Below are 19,158 nucleotides of genomic sequence, written 5' to 3'. Positions count from 1 at the left end.
TGAGTCTTTCCCATCAGCCCTATAATCCCTTCTTACTACCACTGGGACAATGATCCATCCCTGCAGGGAGAACTGGGCCCCGGTGTGGCTGTGCCACTGTCTCCCACTGCACCATGGTGACACAATCCTGGGGAATGGTGGCACTGAGTCTTGAAGTGGCTCTTTTCCATCTGAGTCTGGGATTGCTTTAAGTCTGCTGCTGTGGTTTTTTTGCTGTCAATAATCAGATGGTGCATTGTTTTCTCCTTTTTTTTTCTTCTTCTGCATGACTTGCAGTCTTTCTGTTCTCACTAAACTTAGAGTTCGTAATCAAAATTGCTGGCTTAATGTTTCTCTGTATTATTCAACCCAGATGCCACTCTCACTCCCTTCTGTGCCCATGTGGGACATAGTCTGCATCTTTGTGCGTGCAGTCTCTCACTGCTGGTACCACTTAAAAGACAAGGGGACACAGAGTCTCAGAAGACTTCTGTTTTCCTTGAGTGTTATCACCTGCTCCTTCTTCTCCACCAGCATCTTACTACATGCTGCAGTTTTCTAACCCTTAACTCTATCATGATAATACTTGTGGGCCTACACCACCAAGTGGCATTTCTGATACAAGCCAATCTAAAAATAAAGACAACTAAATCCAGACAGCAAACAGACGACAGCCCCTTCATATCAGTTGAGGGTGTAGTCCCAAAAATGCGAAGGTGCAAAAATTAGGGCAGATTTGCCACACAGGAAAACAATCAGAGCAGAGCAGTGTAAGCCAGTCACTAGCTGATGCACCCCAAAGGTATGTACCTGCTTGAAGAGTTGTCAGCCTTTCTGCCTTTGTTGTTAATTATTCAAATTCACATTCAGACCCATCCAGCCTCCGCTTTCCTGAGAACTTGGGCATGCAGCAAAAGCTAAATGAAAGACTAAGGTATCACTGTTTTTATATTTCAGAACACCTAGAACAGTTGTCTGCACCTATGAGGGAGGCTCCATGGTCATATAATGTGACTTAAATCCTGCGCAGCTGACACCTATAAGGCAGAAGTTCTTGGTTATCTGATACACTGCACTGACTCCTGACACCTCTAACCTTCCAGATCCAGCACTGTGCTGTGGTAAAACACCATCTTGAAAAGAGTTAGTTGTAATAACAACATGCACATTTTGGGAGTTTCCTGCTAGTTCTGTCGCCTTCCAGGCTTCACTGGGCTTGTCTGTCCTGTCCCGTACCTTTCAGTGTCAATAGGAAAATCTCAGTCTTCCACAACAGTCACAGTAACTCAGTACATATACACACTCTGCACAGAACCAGCAATTTTTAGAAAGCATGTAAATATTAAAGGATTCTTCTTTAAAACAACATAATCTGTAAAAATGTCTTTAATTTAAATTTTAAAACCTAATCCATTTATTTCACAATTCCTTATATTCTCAGTGTAAACTTTTATTATGTAATAGTGAAGTTAAGAATAATCAAGTAACACTGGAAAGTGATGTTGACATTCACTCAGAAGAGAGGACATGAAATAATCCTCCAATTTTGTTGCATCAGACATCGTTATTAAAGACAGTGAGAGATATAGAGAGATACATCTCTCACTCAGGGAAATTGAGTACTGTCACTTGCTGGTTAATAGAGATTTGTGCGATTTGTGCAATTTTTTATAACTAATATCCCCATAAATGTACTAATTGCACATGTAGAAATAACAATTTCTCTGCAACACAACTAAAGTGACAAAACACCTATGTGTAACTATGGCTAACTTCTACTCAAGCTGGTCTTGTACAAAAATGCTTCTTAAAAACAAAACAAAAAATAAATCATCTTCAGTATAAGTCACATTTGGTCACGTTTGAAACATGGTCTATTACACTCAATCTTTTTCAGTAGTATGTGGTTTCTGAAGTATCTTGTACTGGACACGCAAGACTGAACTACCAAAAGTAACCAGGTATTATTTAACAAACAGACCACAACCTTAGTAAAAAGAAAAAATTCAGTAAATCCTACATTTGTTTGTAGTCCTATCTCTTTCTAAAATTATTTCACACTTTCTCACTTTTTCACACAATTTCTTTTCTAGAGAAAAAATATCACTCCATCTCCAAGAATATTCTGTTCACATGAAAATGAAACACATATACTCTAACCAGACGTATCCAATAAATATATCTAACTCTAAATCTTATCCTTTTTATTCTTCTAAAATCTCTATATCTAACAGATGCAATGTATGTAGGCTCCTGAGATATATGTAAATGACAAGAGAGTAGCTGCTTGTGAGTAATAAGTGATAGAAATTTTGATACTGATAATATTTAAAATGAGATTGGACAAGCAAAGCATAAGGGTAAAAACAGAATCAGGAGTTGATTATACTATGTGTAATTACTATTACTAAACTTCCAATTTAATGAGGATGCACCCTAAATTACAGGACAGTGATAATACAAATACTCTTTCCTGAGATGGCCACACTGAAAGATAGCAGGACAAATACTAAGATTTTGGAACAGACAAAAGTAATCTTGAGGTCCATATGCCCATTTTAAAGAATTTGTGCTAGAGGTGAAATTTAACTTCAGAGGCGATAAAGTGTGGTGAAATTCTCACGGATGCTTTTCAATAAAGATTTTTAAAAAAGACAGAAATTATTGCTTCTCAAAACACAACATGAGGAGCTTTGGTATATTCAAACAAATACATGGAAAAGGTGTGTCTGGAGAAGGATGAAACAGCACAGAGAAAGCTAGGTGCTGCTCCATCACAGGTATATTTTCAGGAATCCAGTGGTGGAGTTTATGTTAAAATCCAGAATCATTTTCTTAGGCGCTGGTATGTTTTCTTCAAAGATGAGAGCAAACCCCTGAGTTCCCAGGTTTCACCAGGAAAAAGAATAACTCCCTGAGGAACAGCTGGGCTCCACACATTAGATGAGGAACAGGAGAAGCCGGTCACATTTAAAGGAGGTGATGATGTTAGAAAGTCAAAACTTCCAGTTCTCCTCTGCCTACTTTACTACTAAGAAGAATATTACTTGATTTTAAAGGGGCTTGGTGATAAAATCAAACACACTGTCAGTCAAAGCAACTGACACACTTTCACAGTGAATTTCCTTCACAGTGAGAATGTTCATGCTATTCTTTCTTGAGGAGGGGGAAAGCTGGAAAAACTAAATAAATTTGAGGGCTAAGAATATTACTACAAACATCTAAATTCCAATTAGAGTTCCAATACAGGAGAGGAAGGAAGTTCAAAGTCATTAAATGGGTTTTACGGGACTGCAAAGGTAATGCAAATAAAGCTGTAAATAAAATGAAATTGGATGTAGCAAAAGTGTAAGCATCTGCTCTCTGAGAGACTTGTTGCTCACTTTGAGTCCTCTACACTTTCAACACTCTCTTTTTGGGCCGGATATTGTGCAGAAGGTAAGAAAAGGCAACCTTACAGACACAAGGCTCAACTCTGCGCTTTGCAGGGTGAAAATGGAAGTACAGAAGTCAAAGTTGCTTGGTTTCAGAAATCGAATTGCTTCTCAGGGGGTGCTGGCGGGAGGCAAGGAAGCTTCTGTTCTTCAGGTTATTAGTGGGAAATGTCGTAATAGTAGTTACGCAGTCTCATCTCGACCGCAACAAATCCTGGTCGGTCATCGACGCTGTGGAAAGACAACAAGTATCACTGCACAGGAAGAAGAAAGCTGTGAAGGCGCATGGGCCTTATAATGCTTGGGACTCTACCTCGGTGACAGCTCATTTAAAGCTGCTCACAATATTTGAAGGCTACCAAAATGAGGTTAAAAATTAATGCCAAGTGGCAAGTGTCACTACAGAGCATCCAGTGAGTGGATTTACTATCACGCCTGTTACTCTGTGGTGGGTGAAAGTACTAGAAGAAAGAAATGGCAAATCAGCTCCATTTAATTTTCTACTTCATTTACTTTAGTAATAATCTAGAGAAAAGAGTATTTGCTGTGTAATATCTGCCTTACAATTGTACTACAGTCACACAGAGAGGCTTAGAACCACTGAGAGGAGCCTACCCACACACTATGACTGGATGGTCTTTCTTCTATATCTGCAACTATTTTTTATTTGGAGAACACAATTAAACTGACAAACCCCTACAATATTACATTACATATTGAGATAGTTACTCTGCCTGACCTGAACTTTCTTTTTTGAATTTTTCTTCTTTGCAATAATAAAGATCTTTGAGTACAAAAAAAAATAATAAGCCTGCTTTATGATACATTTATTCATCCTAACAAAACCTGATCCATTTCACTCTAGAACTGTTACAGCATTCTTTGAGTCCAACAAAAAGGTAGGAATTACTTTATGGCTGCACGTTCTTTCTAGAGTACAAGGTGTAATAAAACTAACAAAGAAGCAAGGTACCTAAAAGTGAAGTACCACAGCTCCTTAAATGTGGATCTTTGTTGGACACTCATATTCTCCACATGATGAACTGGAATAATAAGTGACATTACAGTCACTTTGGGTACTTCTTGGAGCCTTCAGCCTTACAGCTAAAGGTAACTTCAACAATATAGTTTAAAATGATAAATCATAAAACAGTTTTAAAAAATTTTTGCAATATGCTATTTAAAAAAAATCAGGTAGGCTTTATTTTTTTTCTTCTGTATTTCATAATTCTAACTTCTGAATTGTCAACCAGAAAAAAAGTTTCTGACATATGAAGTATGATCTGAAAAGGAAAAGATGTTTAGCCTCTCACTCATTGGAGGTCAGTGTGGGAGCCAATCTGAGTATGTACAGAAATGAGAAAAGAGAAAATAGGTCAAAACAGCTAACCATTGAAGAATGGAATAAATATTTTAGTAATATGACTTTGAAATTTCAGTAAAGATAAAGACTTGGAAATGAAGATTAAACAAAATACAATCCAAAATGAAACAAAATTATTTGCTTAATTTCAAACATTCTTTTCAAAATACATTAGACTGACCTTTTTTGTGGAATTACTTGTTTTTTATGATACCCTATATTTTGTATATAGCTGTTCCAGCAAACTCTTTTGTGCAAAATCAGCTTCTTGTAGTACATTCTGTAACTCAAATAATTTTCACCTGAAAGGCCAACTGACTCCTTAGTTTGGAGGATGGTTGTAATGGAAAAAGGGCTGAAAAGTTGCATTTTGAAAGAATCCTCTCGCCCCCTTTCTGACTACTAACCATGTAGATTAAAACATACTTCTATTAAAAGAGCATCACGTCACACTCACTTGTATGTCCAACACAATTTCATTAGACTGTAGACTTCTGTCGGACAGACCTCAGGACGTTCCATTCGTTCTCCTCTTTCAATCATCTGTGCAACTTCACCACCTTTCATGCCCTGGAACAGGGTGACCAGAACAGTCAGTCATCCAAGTTGCAAATGTTTACAGTATGCATGCCAGCATGAATCAAACAGAGGCCTGGAACTGATTTTTGAGCTAACCTTTAACTCTTTTTAGGTGGGAGAAGGCACTGGTTCAAATTTGCTCTGAATTTTTACAGGGGAAAGCAAAAACAAAAAAAAATGGCCAGGTATAATCACTCACCTTATATGGTTTTTGCCCATAAGAGAAAGCTTCCCACATTAAGACCCCAAAGCTCCAGACGTCGCTTTTGCTAGAAAATTTGTAGAAATTCATGCATTCCGGAGCATACCACTTGACTGGCCATTTTCCATGACTTTGTGCCTAAATATGTCATAACAGAAAGGGAAAAAAGCAGGCTAGAGACAATGATAAGTAGTAAACACCACCAGGATGCGTATAAGCCAGGTTAACTTAGATCTGCACACATTTGTGCTAAGTACCATCACATTTCTGATGTAGCTAGCTTTAGAGAGAATGGGCAACAGCCACTTCAGAAGTGTTACAAAACTGTTGTTAATCTTCCACTTTCAAAATAACGCACTGAAAGGAAATCTGCAGTAAAGCAAAGCTCACCTAAATGACATGGAGTCATTTTTTAGTGGCATTTAATTTAAAGCTACTCTTTAAAATTAGTTTTTTTTTTTTTAATTTAGGCTCTCCACAGAGGGTAAGAGATACATACCCAGATACTTGAAGCTGCTGCTCTATTTCAAAGGAAAGTGACTGCCTTGTGGTAAACCACAGTTTGATTAAATTATGCCACAGCACTGCATTACAGCCACTCATGCCTCAGTCTATCCTAGCACAGTGCTAGATCTAGTGATAGGACACCACTTCATCCTGTGGAGTTGTAAAGAGAACAGACCTTTGATATTAATTCTCAACCCTCTGAGCGTTGAGATTGACAAGCATCTCTGGGCGGGCTAGTGGCAGTGATCTCAGATGCCTTTTCTGGCTGTAGTTATTATTCCTATAAGAAGATCATTAGAAGGGAGCATGTGCTTGCTCCTCCTCTGCAGCGTTTCATGGTCTGGCTTATTAGTTTTAAACAGCTGATGAAAGGGAATAAGCAGAAGGAACAAATAATTTGAACTGCAAGAGTGATATATCAGAAAAAAAAAAGGGTGCAGACATAACTACAGCCTTTGTCTTCCACCTTTTAAATGTGGCAATTATTTTATCCCTTTAGCTGTACGGATGTCCTATGAATTTAAAACAAACTAAACAAATTCAGCTTAGGTTAATTTATAATTTATCAATGGTATTGTTTCAAAAGCCTTCCCTAATTCAGTTCTATTAGTCAATAATACAGTGCGTTAGCCTGTATTTTCCTTGGACATTGTGAGAACTGGTCTGCAACAAATACATTTTCCCCCTGTTATATGTGGAAGTATCTCATTTCCACCATCATTTTCAACCTTCTAATGAAGAGTTTACCAAAAGTAAATGAAAGTAGGCAAGGAAAAGAAGGGATTAGGTTTTTCCTCCCTACACATCTCTTAATGTTAATCACCAATTTTGAAAATTGGTAACCTAATATCAGGATATAAAATAATTGATGATACATAATATTTTTAATTTTCAACTTGCAAAACAAACTGCATTTCCACTGAAAATAACCGTATTAAGCTATGTTACTATGCAGCTTTCATGTCTTGTTAAAAACTTACCTTATAATAATTTTCGTCTGCACTAAGAGCTTTGGAAAGTCCAAAGTCACTAATTTTGGCATAATGTTGGGTGACTAATAGCACATTCCTTGCAGCCAGATCCCTATGAACAAAGTTATTCTCCTCCAGGTATTTCATCCCCATGGAAACCTGGTGCACCAGCTCTGTTATGTTCTTCTCTGTGACATGTCTGAAAATCATAATTGAATTTTAAAGAGGTCAGTAGTTCATTTTTATGACTCTTCATGGAGTTCAAACACAAATCTTTACTATGAACTTGCCCATATCATGCTGTGAATCTGATGCACTTACATTTAGCTAAGCTTTAATTAGAAAAGGCAGCCTAGGCTATCTGTCCTGGGCAAGATGGTGTGTGATCACATCAATAAATGAGCAGTTGAAGGGTATGTGAAAATTCTTTCATTTATTCAAAATACACTATTTTGGCAGAAATATTTGACATGCACAAGATAATAATTTCCAATGGAGAGTAACTACAATCATTAATTATTACTTTATTGACATGTCAATTTATAATTGCCCTTAAAGAAAAAAATAAAAGAAAGGACCTGTACCCTATGAAATGGAATCAAGGCTTACATACCTATTTTTTTGCAAAAATCTGTTCAGTGGCCCAAGCTCAGCCATTTCCATTACTAACATCCAGGCCTCAGCTTCACATATGCCTATCATTCGGACAATATATGGGTTATCCAGTTGCTGCATTACATTTGCTTCTCTCAGTAATTCATCCTTTATGGCCGGATCATTACTCTCATTCTTAAGAATCTTTACAGCCACTGGCTTGGCACCCCTGCAAAAAAAAACCAAAAAAAATCAATCCGGTTCTGGGACAAGCTGCTGAAAAAGCTGTGTGCTAATGCACACAATCTTTGCCTGATGCTTCTGTGCACATGGTACAAATCGTGACAAAAGACAGAATTGACATTCAGAGGAGAAAAAACCCAACCATAACAGGAACGTTGCTCTGTCCAAAGCTCGGAAGACAGTTAAGCAAAAGAGGGAGAATGAAAAGAACCCGAGAAAACTAAAAATTGTCACCAAAAAAATATCTTAAGAAGCCTGAAAACAAATGTACTGGACACAATTTTCAAGCCCATTCCGGCAAGGATGGCATAAAGCTTCTCTGACAAGAAAAGCTATAAAAAGCTTTCCAAGCTTTTGTTTTGGGGATGAGACTAGAACAGCATTGTAGGACCCCAAGGCAGTGCTCTGAAATCCTGAGAAATTAAGCCTACTTCTGCAACTTTCAGTTCATACAGCTACCTGAAAGAGTGACTGATGACATCGACACAGCTCAAGTGTGAAGCAGGATTAAAAACACACGAGCTGAGATCAGAGCCCTTCAAATCACTACAGACTATACTAGAAAAATAAAAATCTCTCCCGCCTCTGAAAACCTCGGTTAAAGAAATGCCCTCAGCTTCAAATGATGAGTGTATACATAAGCAGTCCACGCACATAAACAACGTACAAATAACATTTTCCTATGAAAATGCACAAACAGTCAGGTAGGAACAGGGTCTGTTCTTATTGACATGATGTGATAAAAGAGGTTACAACACGTTCTATCTCCTTGAAAATCAACACTCCAGCTTCATGGAGCTGGTATTTATCATACTTATTTTAGGCAAAAAAAAATCTCTTTGATACAGGTGAACTGTCCATGAGACTCTACACTATTTATGAAACAGATTTTGTGCAGATGGGAAATATTGCATAACACAACTGCCCATACAAACTATGGAGGAAGTTCCCCGTGGACTTCCTCTCAGGAAAGAAAATACTCATAAGGAGCACTTCCCTGCTTTACTGACAAAAATGAATGCATTATGTGTAAGAACAATGAAAGAAACTGGTGAATATTAGCCCAAATTACTTAGGTACAGTCTGTCACCCAAATGACACGCAAAGATTACTGCTGCTCCAAATAGTGAAGGCTAGAGCTTTTACATATTAGACACCATGAAAGTAGAAGGAAACACTTACTTTTTCATCCTATAGAACCCTTTCTTTACAGTACCAAAGTTGCCAGAGCCAAGTTCACCTTCCTCCAAGGTTAACAATTTCCTGTCAAGAGTGACATTTTTTGGTTTAATTTCATCTGGATCAGCATACGGACTTTCATAGACCTCGGTATCCATGGGTAAGGCCTCTCTCTGATCACCTGTGGTTCAAACAATGAAAAAATTGGACATGATTTTAGACATTTTTTGCTGCCACAGATAATATATCCTATGTTCAGGATCATCGGTGTGTTTGACTTATAAGGGCGTTATAAAGAGATCACATACAGTCCATCTATATGCACTTTAGAACATCCCAAAAGATGGTGACTTCCACCTGTGACATGCTTTAACTACTGGACATTTGTGAAATGTGAAACCAGGACGTTCCTTGACAGAAGGATTAAAGAAGGGTTAAATTTTGGCCCTTCTCCTTACTGCTTCCCACTAGTTACCTCAGACAATCCTTCGCTCAGTATGCTGCCTTATGTGTGCTTCATTCTCAGGCACCCTGCTTTAATTGCATTATACTTGGCACTGTGGATGCAACAGGGCAAAATTCTTTTTATGAAGCACAAGGATAAAGCTTTTTAGAGTCAGGGAAGTAGGTGGTAACATCTGGCAGTTTCAGCTACCAGGCCTGAGTTATGGTAGTGGCTGCACCAACACACAACAGGGTGTGAAATACTTGCAACAAAAAAGAAATATGGGTTGAGAGAGATCTCTGACATAAAGAAGAAAACTGTATTAATTATATAAATTACTCTGCCTACCTCTTTCTTCTTCTGTAGAGCCTCTCTTCCTTTGCAGCACATAAGGATTAAAAGGTGCTTCTTCGAGTGGGTGGCCAATAGTTGACTGAAGCTGCAGCACACAAATAACAGTTTTTCTGTTTAACAATGAATAGTTAAAAGCACTTTTCCCCCCAAGAATTAAGGCATAATGGTTGCAAGAGGCATATAGGTGAGAATGAGAAAGTAAGAAAGGGATCCAAAAGAGTTTACTTCATTCTGAAGGTTATTGCTAAAGCAAATATCCAGGCCAAATGAAACATACACTGCTGAAGCACAAAAATATATCCAAAATATTTCAGAGGACTAGATATGAGAGAATTAACTGTACTGGGTCATGCACAAATCTTATTCTGCAGATATTAAACTTACATGATCTTTTCGAATCTGTCTCGTAACACAAGTAGTCATAAGGATTTCCCTTTAATCTGTCCTTTCTCCCTGTCCAAGTTATCTCTCCCCTTACCTAGGCCAGGGGGAAATTGTTAGCACAAATGAAAACAAAAAACAATTCCCTTTTTCTCATGTGAATATTACAGTGACTAGAGTAAAAAGTTATTATTTTAATAGGGTTGTGTAACATCAGGGACAAATATAATTGACCAGATACTAGGCCAGTCTGTCTCTTCTGAGAAGGGAGAAAATGATTTAATTAATTGAGCACCTGGTTCAAATACAATCCCTCTGCCTTTACTCTTGTCAGATGAATAATATGGAGTACACAAACCATCCCAACAGAAACATGGTGTGTTCTGGAGCTATTTGGTTGAAGGATTAAGCTCGGCCAATAAAGTATCCATGCTCTATTCTGTCTTTGAGCATGGGATTACAAAATATGAAATTACAGAATTTATTTCTGCAGTTTAGTCCCTTTTCTTTCTCAGTGTAGATTTTACTCTACTTATTAATGACCTCACACTCCTAAGAGAGTGCTTTAAAATGAAAAATTCAAACTTCTTTGCAAGTTTGCTCAGTTCAAATAGGAAAAAAAGTATATTGCACTTGAAAAATACTGGATAGGGTTATTTTGAAAATATTTGAGTATATAGGTCTTCTTTTTAATAACTGAAGATTTCAGTGTCATAAGTTCCTTTCAGAAACTTTGCAGTTTTGAAGTAAAGAGAAAGAAAGCTCTAGTGGAAGGTGTCCCTGCTCACAGCAAGGAGGTTGGAATGAGATGATCTTTAAGGTCCTTTCTAACCCAAACCATTCAATGATTCTGTGATGTTTTCTGGAGTGAACTGTTAAATACAGTACAAGTTTTATCTTTTGGAAACTCTGTTTAGCAGGGAAAACACCTGACTTGGGCATTACAGTTCCTTAAATCCTGATGAAGTTATCTGTCCAGCTGGATGAAATAGAAAAGGTTTCACTATCTAGATTTTACAGCAAACCATGAGTAGGAGGCCAGCTCTCAGCAAAGTTCTGGCCTTGTGGGATGAGCACAGTGACATCAGGCATGGTAAGGGAAGTGTTTTTGGCTTGAATTCCTCAGTCTTAGGAACAGTGTTGAAAGGCCACTTGCTGTCAGGGTAAGCCACAAAAGCGCCGAGACTGTTCTGGGACAGGTCAGGGGACAACCTGACCTACCAATCTCAAGAACAAGAGAGGCAAATGAAGTTATAAAACAAGATCCTCAGCTCTAGTTTTGTTCCTCTAGACTGATACACCTTGCCAGCTTTGCAAGGAGGAACTCTGTTTCCAAGACCTGTGTCACTCTACTTCACACAGGTCAGTCACTAAGCCAAAAACCCCATTAGGATTTGAACTCAATCATAAATCTATCAATACAGGCTGGTAGTTTCACTGTGAATACTTAGGACATTTTTTCCTACACTGTAGGTATATATGGGAAAATGCTTATGTTCAGTCAAAAATATTACTCAAATTTTCCTTTGCAAAGAATTATACTTACTGACTCCACAGTGATTTTATCTTGTGCGTTTCACACATCCTGAATTGCTTCAGAATGCATAAAGAACACTTAAGGGGTTTTATCTTGTTGCTAGTTACTATGACCCACTCAGTATTACTACCAAGAAGTGATTGTAATCCCACTGGACAGTTTCATGGATGTATTCTTGCTTCCTACATTAACAGTATTTATACTTTGAAAGGGAGATCATTTTACATTCCAGAAGTTATTTGGAGTCAATTAACCAGATACAAAGCAACCTGGACTGCCAGCAATACCTGTTGTTAGACAGATACAAGTGCAATGGAGACAAGTACAGCTTGCCACACTGCACAGATTTCATGGAAGTCTCTGAAGTTTTGGAATGTCCCATAGTATATACCTCACCTAAAACACCACAGAAACCTTTTCTGTAGTCACAACTAAGTAAAGTCACACAGGTGTACCTGTAGCTCCAAGCTAGTTAAATATTCCTGACCCTAAGTCTCAATTTATAAATTGATCTCCTTTGAACTGGCCAAACATAATGTACATCAAATTCATACATCTCAAGAATCTATTCACCAGTGAAGAACAGGTGGTGAAAATATAGCTCTGGTCAAGACATAGCTGAGTCCTCAAGTGGAACATACAGAGATGTTTCTGCTCTTTGCAATTCAAGAACAAAATAAAAGAATCAGGAAGTATTGGATGCTCTTGTTCAGGAACTGCATTGAAAAAAAGGAGCACATCAGTTCTGTTCTTGTAAATAAAGCTCTGTAACTGTGAATTGGAAATCACACAGCGACACCAAATAAAGAGGGTTCTCTTTCTCAGGGAGCTCCTCATTTTTGAAAAGGATATCTTATATATCATTAGTGTTAGCTTGGTAACTAATATAAATGTATACATGGAATGTTACTTCTGATGGTTGCAGATTGATTAAATAGCTTAACAATGTCTTTTTCATTTATATTGCTTCCTTCTTCTCTGGAAGGAGATGGGAGACCTGGCTACCCTGAAGAAAGAAAAGGCTGAGATTCTCAATGACTTCTGTGCCTCAATCTTCAATGTCAAGTGCTCCAGCCACGCTGCCCAAGTTGAGAAAGACAAATGCAGGGACTGGGAGAATGTGCACAAGTCCATGGGAACAGATGAGATTCATTCAAGGGTTTTCAGGGATTGGCAGACAGAGTTGCTAAACCGCTATCCATAATTTTTGAAAAACTGTGGCAGTCAGGTCAAGTCCATGATGACTGGAAAAAGGTCAATATAACCCCCCATTTTTTAAAAATGGGAAAGCAGAAGACCTGGAGAACTAGAGATCTGTCAGTCTCACTCCTGGGCCAGGCAGGACCATGGAGTAGATTCTCCTGGAAACTACGCTAAGGCACATGCAAAAAAAAAAAAGAGGTGATTTGCAACACGGTAACATGGCTTTACACAGTTGAGAGATGGGCTTGTGTGAACCTCATGGAGTTCAACAAAGCCAAGCGCAAGGTGCTGCACCTGGGTCAGGGCAATCTCAGACACAGCAACAGGTTGGGCGGAGAAGTGGCTGAGAGCAGCCCTGTGGAGAAGGATTTGGGGCTGATGGTTGATGGAAAGCTCAACATGAGCTGGCAGTGTGTGGTCACAGCCCAGAAAGCCAACTGCACCCTGGGCTGCACCCACAGCAGCGTGGCCGGCAGGGTGAGAGAGGGGATTCTGCCCCTCTGCGCTGCTCTTGTCAGATCCCCTTTGGAGCACCTGTACAGTTCTGTTGGCCCCCAGCATAAGAAGGACATGGAATTGTTGGGGCAAGTCCAGAGAAGGGTCACAAAGTTGCTAAGAGGACTGGAGCACCTCTCCTATGAGGACAGGCTGAGAAAGTGGGGGCTTTCTTTCAGCCTGGAGAAGAGAAGGTTGTGTGGAGACCTCACGGTAACCTTCCAGTGTCTGAAGGGGCCTACAGGGAAGCCAGAGAGGGATCCTTGGTCAGGAACTGTACTGACAGGACAAGGAGTAAGGGGTACAAACTGAAAAAGGGGAAATTAGGTTAGCTATTAAGAAGAAATTCTTTGCTATGAGAGTAGTGAAACACTGGAACAGGCTTCCCAGAGAAGTTGTGGATGCCCCATCCCTGGCAGTGTTCAAGGCCAGGTGGGAGAAGACTTTGAGCAACCTGGTCTAGTGGGATGTGTCCCCTCCGTGACAGAGGGGGCTGGGACTAGATGATCCTTAAGCTCCCTTCCAACACTTCCAACACAGAATTCTATGATTCTGTGATTTCTGGTTGAACTGCAATTTAATATTTCACAGGCATATTTTCAGCTCATATTGGTAACTTGGGAATGTTGTGCAGTACTCAGAAAACCTCAAACATTTTTCTTTAGTTCTGCCACTCATGTAGTCATGGCATGTAGCACCCTGCATACCTTTGAATAAAATTTTCTACCAGGAATTGGATTTTCTACCAGGAGATGGAATTTTTTCTCTTGCAGTCAAGCAAGGCTGACTAGAAATTATGAAGGAGGTGTGTACCATTGAATGTACAGTGGTCTGGGTTAAATCCAGAGTCCTTTCTGCCCTTCACTTTTAAAACATCAAGTTTAATTCTACAGATCTTTTTTAGACAAAGGGAACTTTATCTTAATACGACCAAGACACAGGATAATAGATCGCTTCTTGTATTCTTACATGAAACAGAAAATTGGCAAAATGACCATGGATTTCTTCAACCCGTAAAAAGGAATACAAGAAAGGAGTCCACTAGAGAAGTCTGTTAAAAATGTCACATATTAATGAAATGGCTCCAATTACTCTAAATCTGACTTTTACACTAAAGATTATAACTTTATATAAATAATATAATAATATTCTTACGGAGGCAATCCGTAAAGAAAGACCAATGTCTTTTCAGGTTAATAATTCTGATTTGAAAAAATGCAGACTTATATGTAGGATCATAAAGTCGTCTTACTTTGCTAAACCAAACTGAACAACGAAATACTGCATGACAAAGATCTCATTACCCAAATCCTCAACGAGCTTTGGCTAAGACATCTCAGTTGCCACTAGGTGGCAGGAGTTAACTTAAATTGTCTAAATTACCAATCTTACACTAGTAAAACAGTTTCAGAAATTTTGATCTGGATTATTTGTATATAATTTTAGTATTCAGATCAAAATTTGAGTTTGTGAAATTAAAAAATATTCCCAATAATAAGTAAATATAATATTAAAAATAAGTGGTTTTTTTAATTTACTCTCTGAAAGTTTTTGACACAGGAGAAGTAACTGCCTAATTAACCGGATGTAAAGGAAACTCTCCATGTAAGGGTTAATGAATGGTAAATCTTGGAATTGTTCAGAGCAGGACTTTTGCCCAGAGTCTAAAATCTGACAGCATGATGAAACTTGTGGGTCTGAGTATGCAGGGTTAAGTACATGTAAATGGTGATCAGATCAGATTTTTGAAATTATGTTTTAAAATGATTGGTCCTTCTCTGCCAATATGCTTCAGACTGTACTCTGTGTCTATTGCCCAGAAGGCAGGAAATAGGTATTTGACAGCAGGAAGTGACCAGTGTGAGTCACAGGTTCTACCAGGTGAACAGACAGCAGCGTAACCAAAGCCATGTCTACAGAATTCAAAGCCCACGCTCACTTTTCTGAATGAAACCAAAATGTGTGATAGTATGACATTGTATTTCAGATGGTTTGGAGCACGTCCTGATGCTGCATATATATTTGTACAAGACAAATGCACACTGGAAAAGAGATGTGACTCCTGTAAGGATATACAGACGACAACAGCTACTGGTACTTCAGCATAAAAGTGAACTGAAGTAGTAGAAAAAGAATAATTGTTATTTATCAGGATTATCAACTACAGTACAAATCAAACACAGTTTTTCACTCTGAACAGTAGCACACCCCTAGGGCTTTTCATGCCTGATCATTTTTGTTGAAGGGCAACCGGAAATAAATAAATAAACATAAAGAGAGACTCATGGATCAAACAGGGGTGTACATGTTATTCTCAGTATGCAAATAAGCTCATAACTACGTGCTTCAGAGCTACACCAAATACTGGACAGCACAATTTCCTGGACATGCAACAGCATTTTCACTAAGACAGGGCTGGGCTCCCCTCGACTCCCTGATACCACCTTTTCCATTCTGCTTGGTCTTGTGACATCCTACACCTGCCTAAATGTAATTCAGTGCATAACAAGATTTGTGCACATAGGTTACGTAAGAATATATTTTATTAACAGATTGTTCCGCAAATGCGCTAAGTAATAACATAATTATGTAAGTCAGACAATTTTCTGATCAGGAGGGATGGCTCAGAGTAGAAATATAACTTTGTTCTTCTGTAAGTGAGTGGTTTTGAAAAACATTTTATCACTTACATTTAATTTGCAGACACGTTGAGATCTCCACCAATATTTTGCGAGAAATTACTTAAAAATAGTCCCTCTATTTTTAAAACTTCTTCAAACCCATTGCTTTGGTTATAAAATCAAGCCCATAATTATGCAGATGATTAGGAAAGAAGAAGAAAGCTTACAAAATCTTCACAATCTAATTGTTAGTAGTCAAGACAGCAAGCCGAAAGAGGGGGAAAAAAGAGTGAAATTAGTCATGTAAGTCTTTTTAACTCAGTCAAAAACCTAAAAAAAGCCATATATGAGGCACCTTTTTGCTGCCAGCCTTTGGAAAGGTGTACGATTTGATTCTTGAGATAATTCCACCTCCTGCCCAACTCTAGAAACCACAATGTCAAAGAGGAACAGTGAATGTGCCATGAAAATAGCTAAAAACATTTTGCAAAACAAAAGTGCTCTACAAGAATAAAACACTCCCAACCCTTGTCTTGCATGCCTGCAAGTACGTATGTGATGCATCAAACAAATGCAGCATAGGAAACCCTAGTACTACATTTTGTTTAAACTATATGCTGTCAAACCATCTTGAATCTGTAGATACACCTTAAAGCAGTTTTTAAATTCAAGTGCACTGCCCTTTCCCCAAATCTGTATTTATACAGTATGTTTCACGTTTCTCCCGCCTCTGTTATTGAATTTTAGCCACACACACCCCTCCCATATTTAGCAACGTAAAGCAGTTGATAACTTTGGTATGGGGAAGTATGACAGTTGTATTGAGCAAGATTTGAAGCACACCTTTGTCTTACAACAAATAATGTGAAGTAAAAAGCACACAAAATTATATTAATTCCAAACAAAAATGAACAGGCTTCACATTTCTTACACTCACTTATGTTCTGTATAAAGATACTCTTAGAAGATACACAAATATGTTATGTAAAAATACATTAATTTAACTAAATGTGACAAATTAGCATTTCTAGGGGTCACTGAGAGATCATACCTGACTACTTAAAACTGTGATGTAGTACCTGCAGATTAAACATTTAGACTGATGCTGAGGTTGAAATAATTATCTGAGACACACCCTCAGCTGCTTTAAAGAGCCTTTGAACAGACCTTGCAGGGAGAAAAAAGTAACTTACCAAGTTAAAGGGGTCAAAATCAACTTAAATCTGGCCATGGAGCCTCTGGTGAAAGGCAAGGTCTGGTTCATCCAGACCAATTTTTCAATTTTTTTTTTTTAATTTAAATTTTTATATGTATTGCAGACTGAAATACAGTGGTGATATTCTACAGCCTTAGTGGAACAGTTTTAGCATGTCCAAATCTGAAGTTTCTTTGAAGATAAGAAAGTGTATGAACACTGTAGAAAGATCTGCTGAGTGATATGCAAGACAGACTGTCCAACTAATTTAATGGCAAACTGTTCACATATAAGGGCTTGGAGTAAACTTTACACCAGGGAAGGGATTTGTGTTGCATTTGCTACTGAGCAAACTTGAGTAACAAAGCGTTAATGTTTCTTGTAATATGGACATCTGCTTTTTAATGATACTAATATGCTTCCTCTGCAAAAGGAAGGAATTTATGGTTAAAATCTGTAATGGAAGTTAATTTTTCCATGTAGAATACAGAAGCTTGCTTATTCTTGCTCCTCTTAGAACATTGTGGATAATATGAAACATTTGTAGTATTCCCACACTGAGTGTGTTTGCTTGATCTCTGTAACTGCAGGTACACCAGATGATATACATGGGACCTCATGTGCTTAAACTTCATGGACTTGCTTGTAAATGGCACAGATCCAAACCTTGAGGCAATCTTTAATAAAAAATAAGGGACAGATTTTGGTTGCATTATTTCCAATTATTTAAAAGGGCACCTGATTTTCAGAAGTGAGGGAATGCGAATGCTTGTTCACAGACCTGCAGGGGCTCAACAGTACTCAAATAAACATAATTGCCTAAAATATTTTTCTATAATGTGGAACAACATCAAGATAATGACCTAGGTGATTGAGCTCTCCGGGGAGACAACTAAATTAAACCCTTTATTTCAGATGAGATCGACGACATCTGAATAAGATTGTGTTATGTGATTCTGTGTATGTATCACACCTCGGGTGGCTCCTGTAATCAATGGACTCTGAGAACTTAGGCAATTAGAATAACAGATTGGCTTGCTCAGTCTTTGTGGAGTTGAGGAAAGAATCACCCCTAACTCACTGCACTAGGAGTCAAACCCTCCTGCAATGCCAGATGTTAACTGCAAATAAGGAAAACTGAACCTCCATTTCAGCCAGCAGATTCTCAAAGTGAACAATGTCAATAATACAGTATCTCTTCTTCTATGGCTGATACAATCATTATAGAACACGATCATCAGTGAGGCATTTTGCCCGTTTTTTTCACATACATTATATGTGTAAAAGAAGTTAAAAATTAAATGATTACTAGAACATTCAAAACAATGATGAAAGCAATACTACTGTAGAGTATGTTAATCTTCTTTTCAACTTACTGTTTATATCCCTAGAAAAACAAACTCACAGCTGCAATAACATGAAAGATTTAGGATTCCCAAAGCAGTATGTGACTGTAATCCTTCTCAAATAAATGCTATTGCTATATCACCACATACTCTTACCTTAGGAAGTGTTCCAGAGGGAGAAGGATGAGCATTAAAAGCAAAATTATCTGTAAAATAATCAAATATAGAGTGATACTGAGCAAGGTGAGAAGTTTGTGTGAGAATGCAGAATTTTACATAGGGAACCAACTTTCTAGTTTTTAAATCACATTACAGCGTTTCTCTTGGACCATTTTATTTGCTCTTGTTTCTTAAATGCAGCAGACTCTGGTATCAGCTGCCACAGAGACAAAAGTATGTGCAGTGCCTAAATGATTCAAAGGAGCAGAAAAACAAAAAATTAAGCTTTAGACTTGGTGATTTTAAATGTATTTTCCAACTGTGATTCTATTCTATTCTATTCTATTCTATTCTATTCTATTCTATTCTAT

At 38.1% G+C, this 19,158-nt stretch overlaps 1 protein-coding gene across 4 annotated transcripts in view; it reads right to left on the bottom strand.

Moving 5' to 3' along the window:
* Window positions 1-1,388: 1,388 nt before the first annotated feature.
* SYK (spleen associated tyrosine kinase) overlaps window positions 1,389-19,158 on the bottom strand; it is a 49,049-nt gene continuing 31,279 nt past the window's right edge. For 2 of the 4 annotated variants that reach the window (XM_027671030.1, XM_027671031.1), the window contains 9 exons: window positions 18,785-18,834; window positions 16,443-16,511; window positions 9,845-9,935; window positions 9,055-9,232; window positions 7,649-7,858; window positions 7,045-7,234; window positions 5,555-5,695; window positions 5,234-5,346; window positions 1,389-3,644 (listed from right to left, as the gene is read on the bottom strand). In XM_027671030.1, the coding sequence (XP_027526831.1) occupies window positions 3,572-3,644; window positions 5,234-5,346; window positions 5,555-5,695; window positions 7,045-7,234; window positions 7,649-7,858; window positions 9,055-9,232; window positions 9,845-9,935; window positions 16,443-16,511; window positions 18,785-18,834 (1,115 nt within the window). In that variant the 3' untranslated portion in view covers window positions 1,389-3,571. The remainder of the gene's footprint in view (window positions 3,645-5,233; window positions 5,347-5,554; window positions 5,696-7,044; window positions 7,235-7,648; window positions 7,859-9,054; window positions 9,233-9,844; window positions 9,936-16,442; window positions 16,512-18,784; window positions 18,835-19,158) is intronic. The other 2 variants (XM_027671029.1, XM_027671028.1) reach the window with 2 other exon arrangements.

The sequence above is a fragment of the Neopelma chrysocephalum genome, unplaced genomic scaffold (genome assembly GCF_003984885.1).
Source record: "Neopelma chrysocephalum unplaced genomic scaffold, ASM398488v2 Primary Assembly neopelma1_97017, whole genome shotgun sequence".
Classification (NCBI taxonomy): Eukaryota; Metazoa; Chordata; class Aves; order Passeriformes; family Pipridae; genus Neopelma; species Neopelma chrysocephalum.
This window is presented reverse-complemented; position numbering and strand designations above follow the sequence as displayed.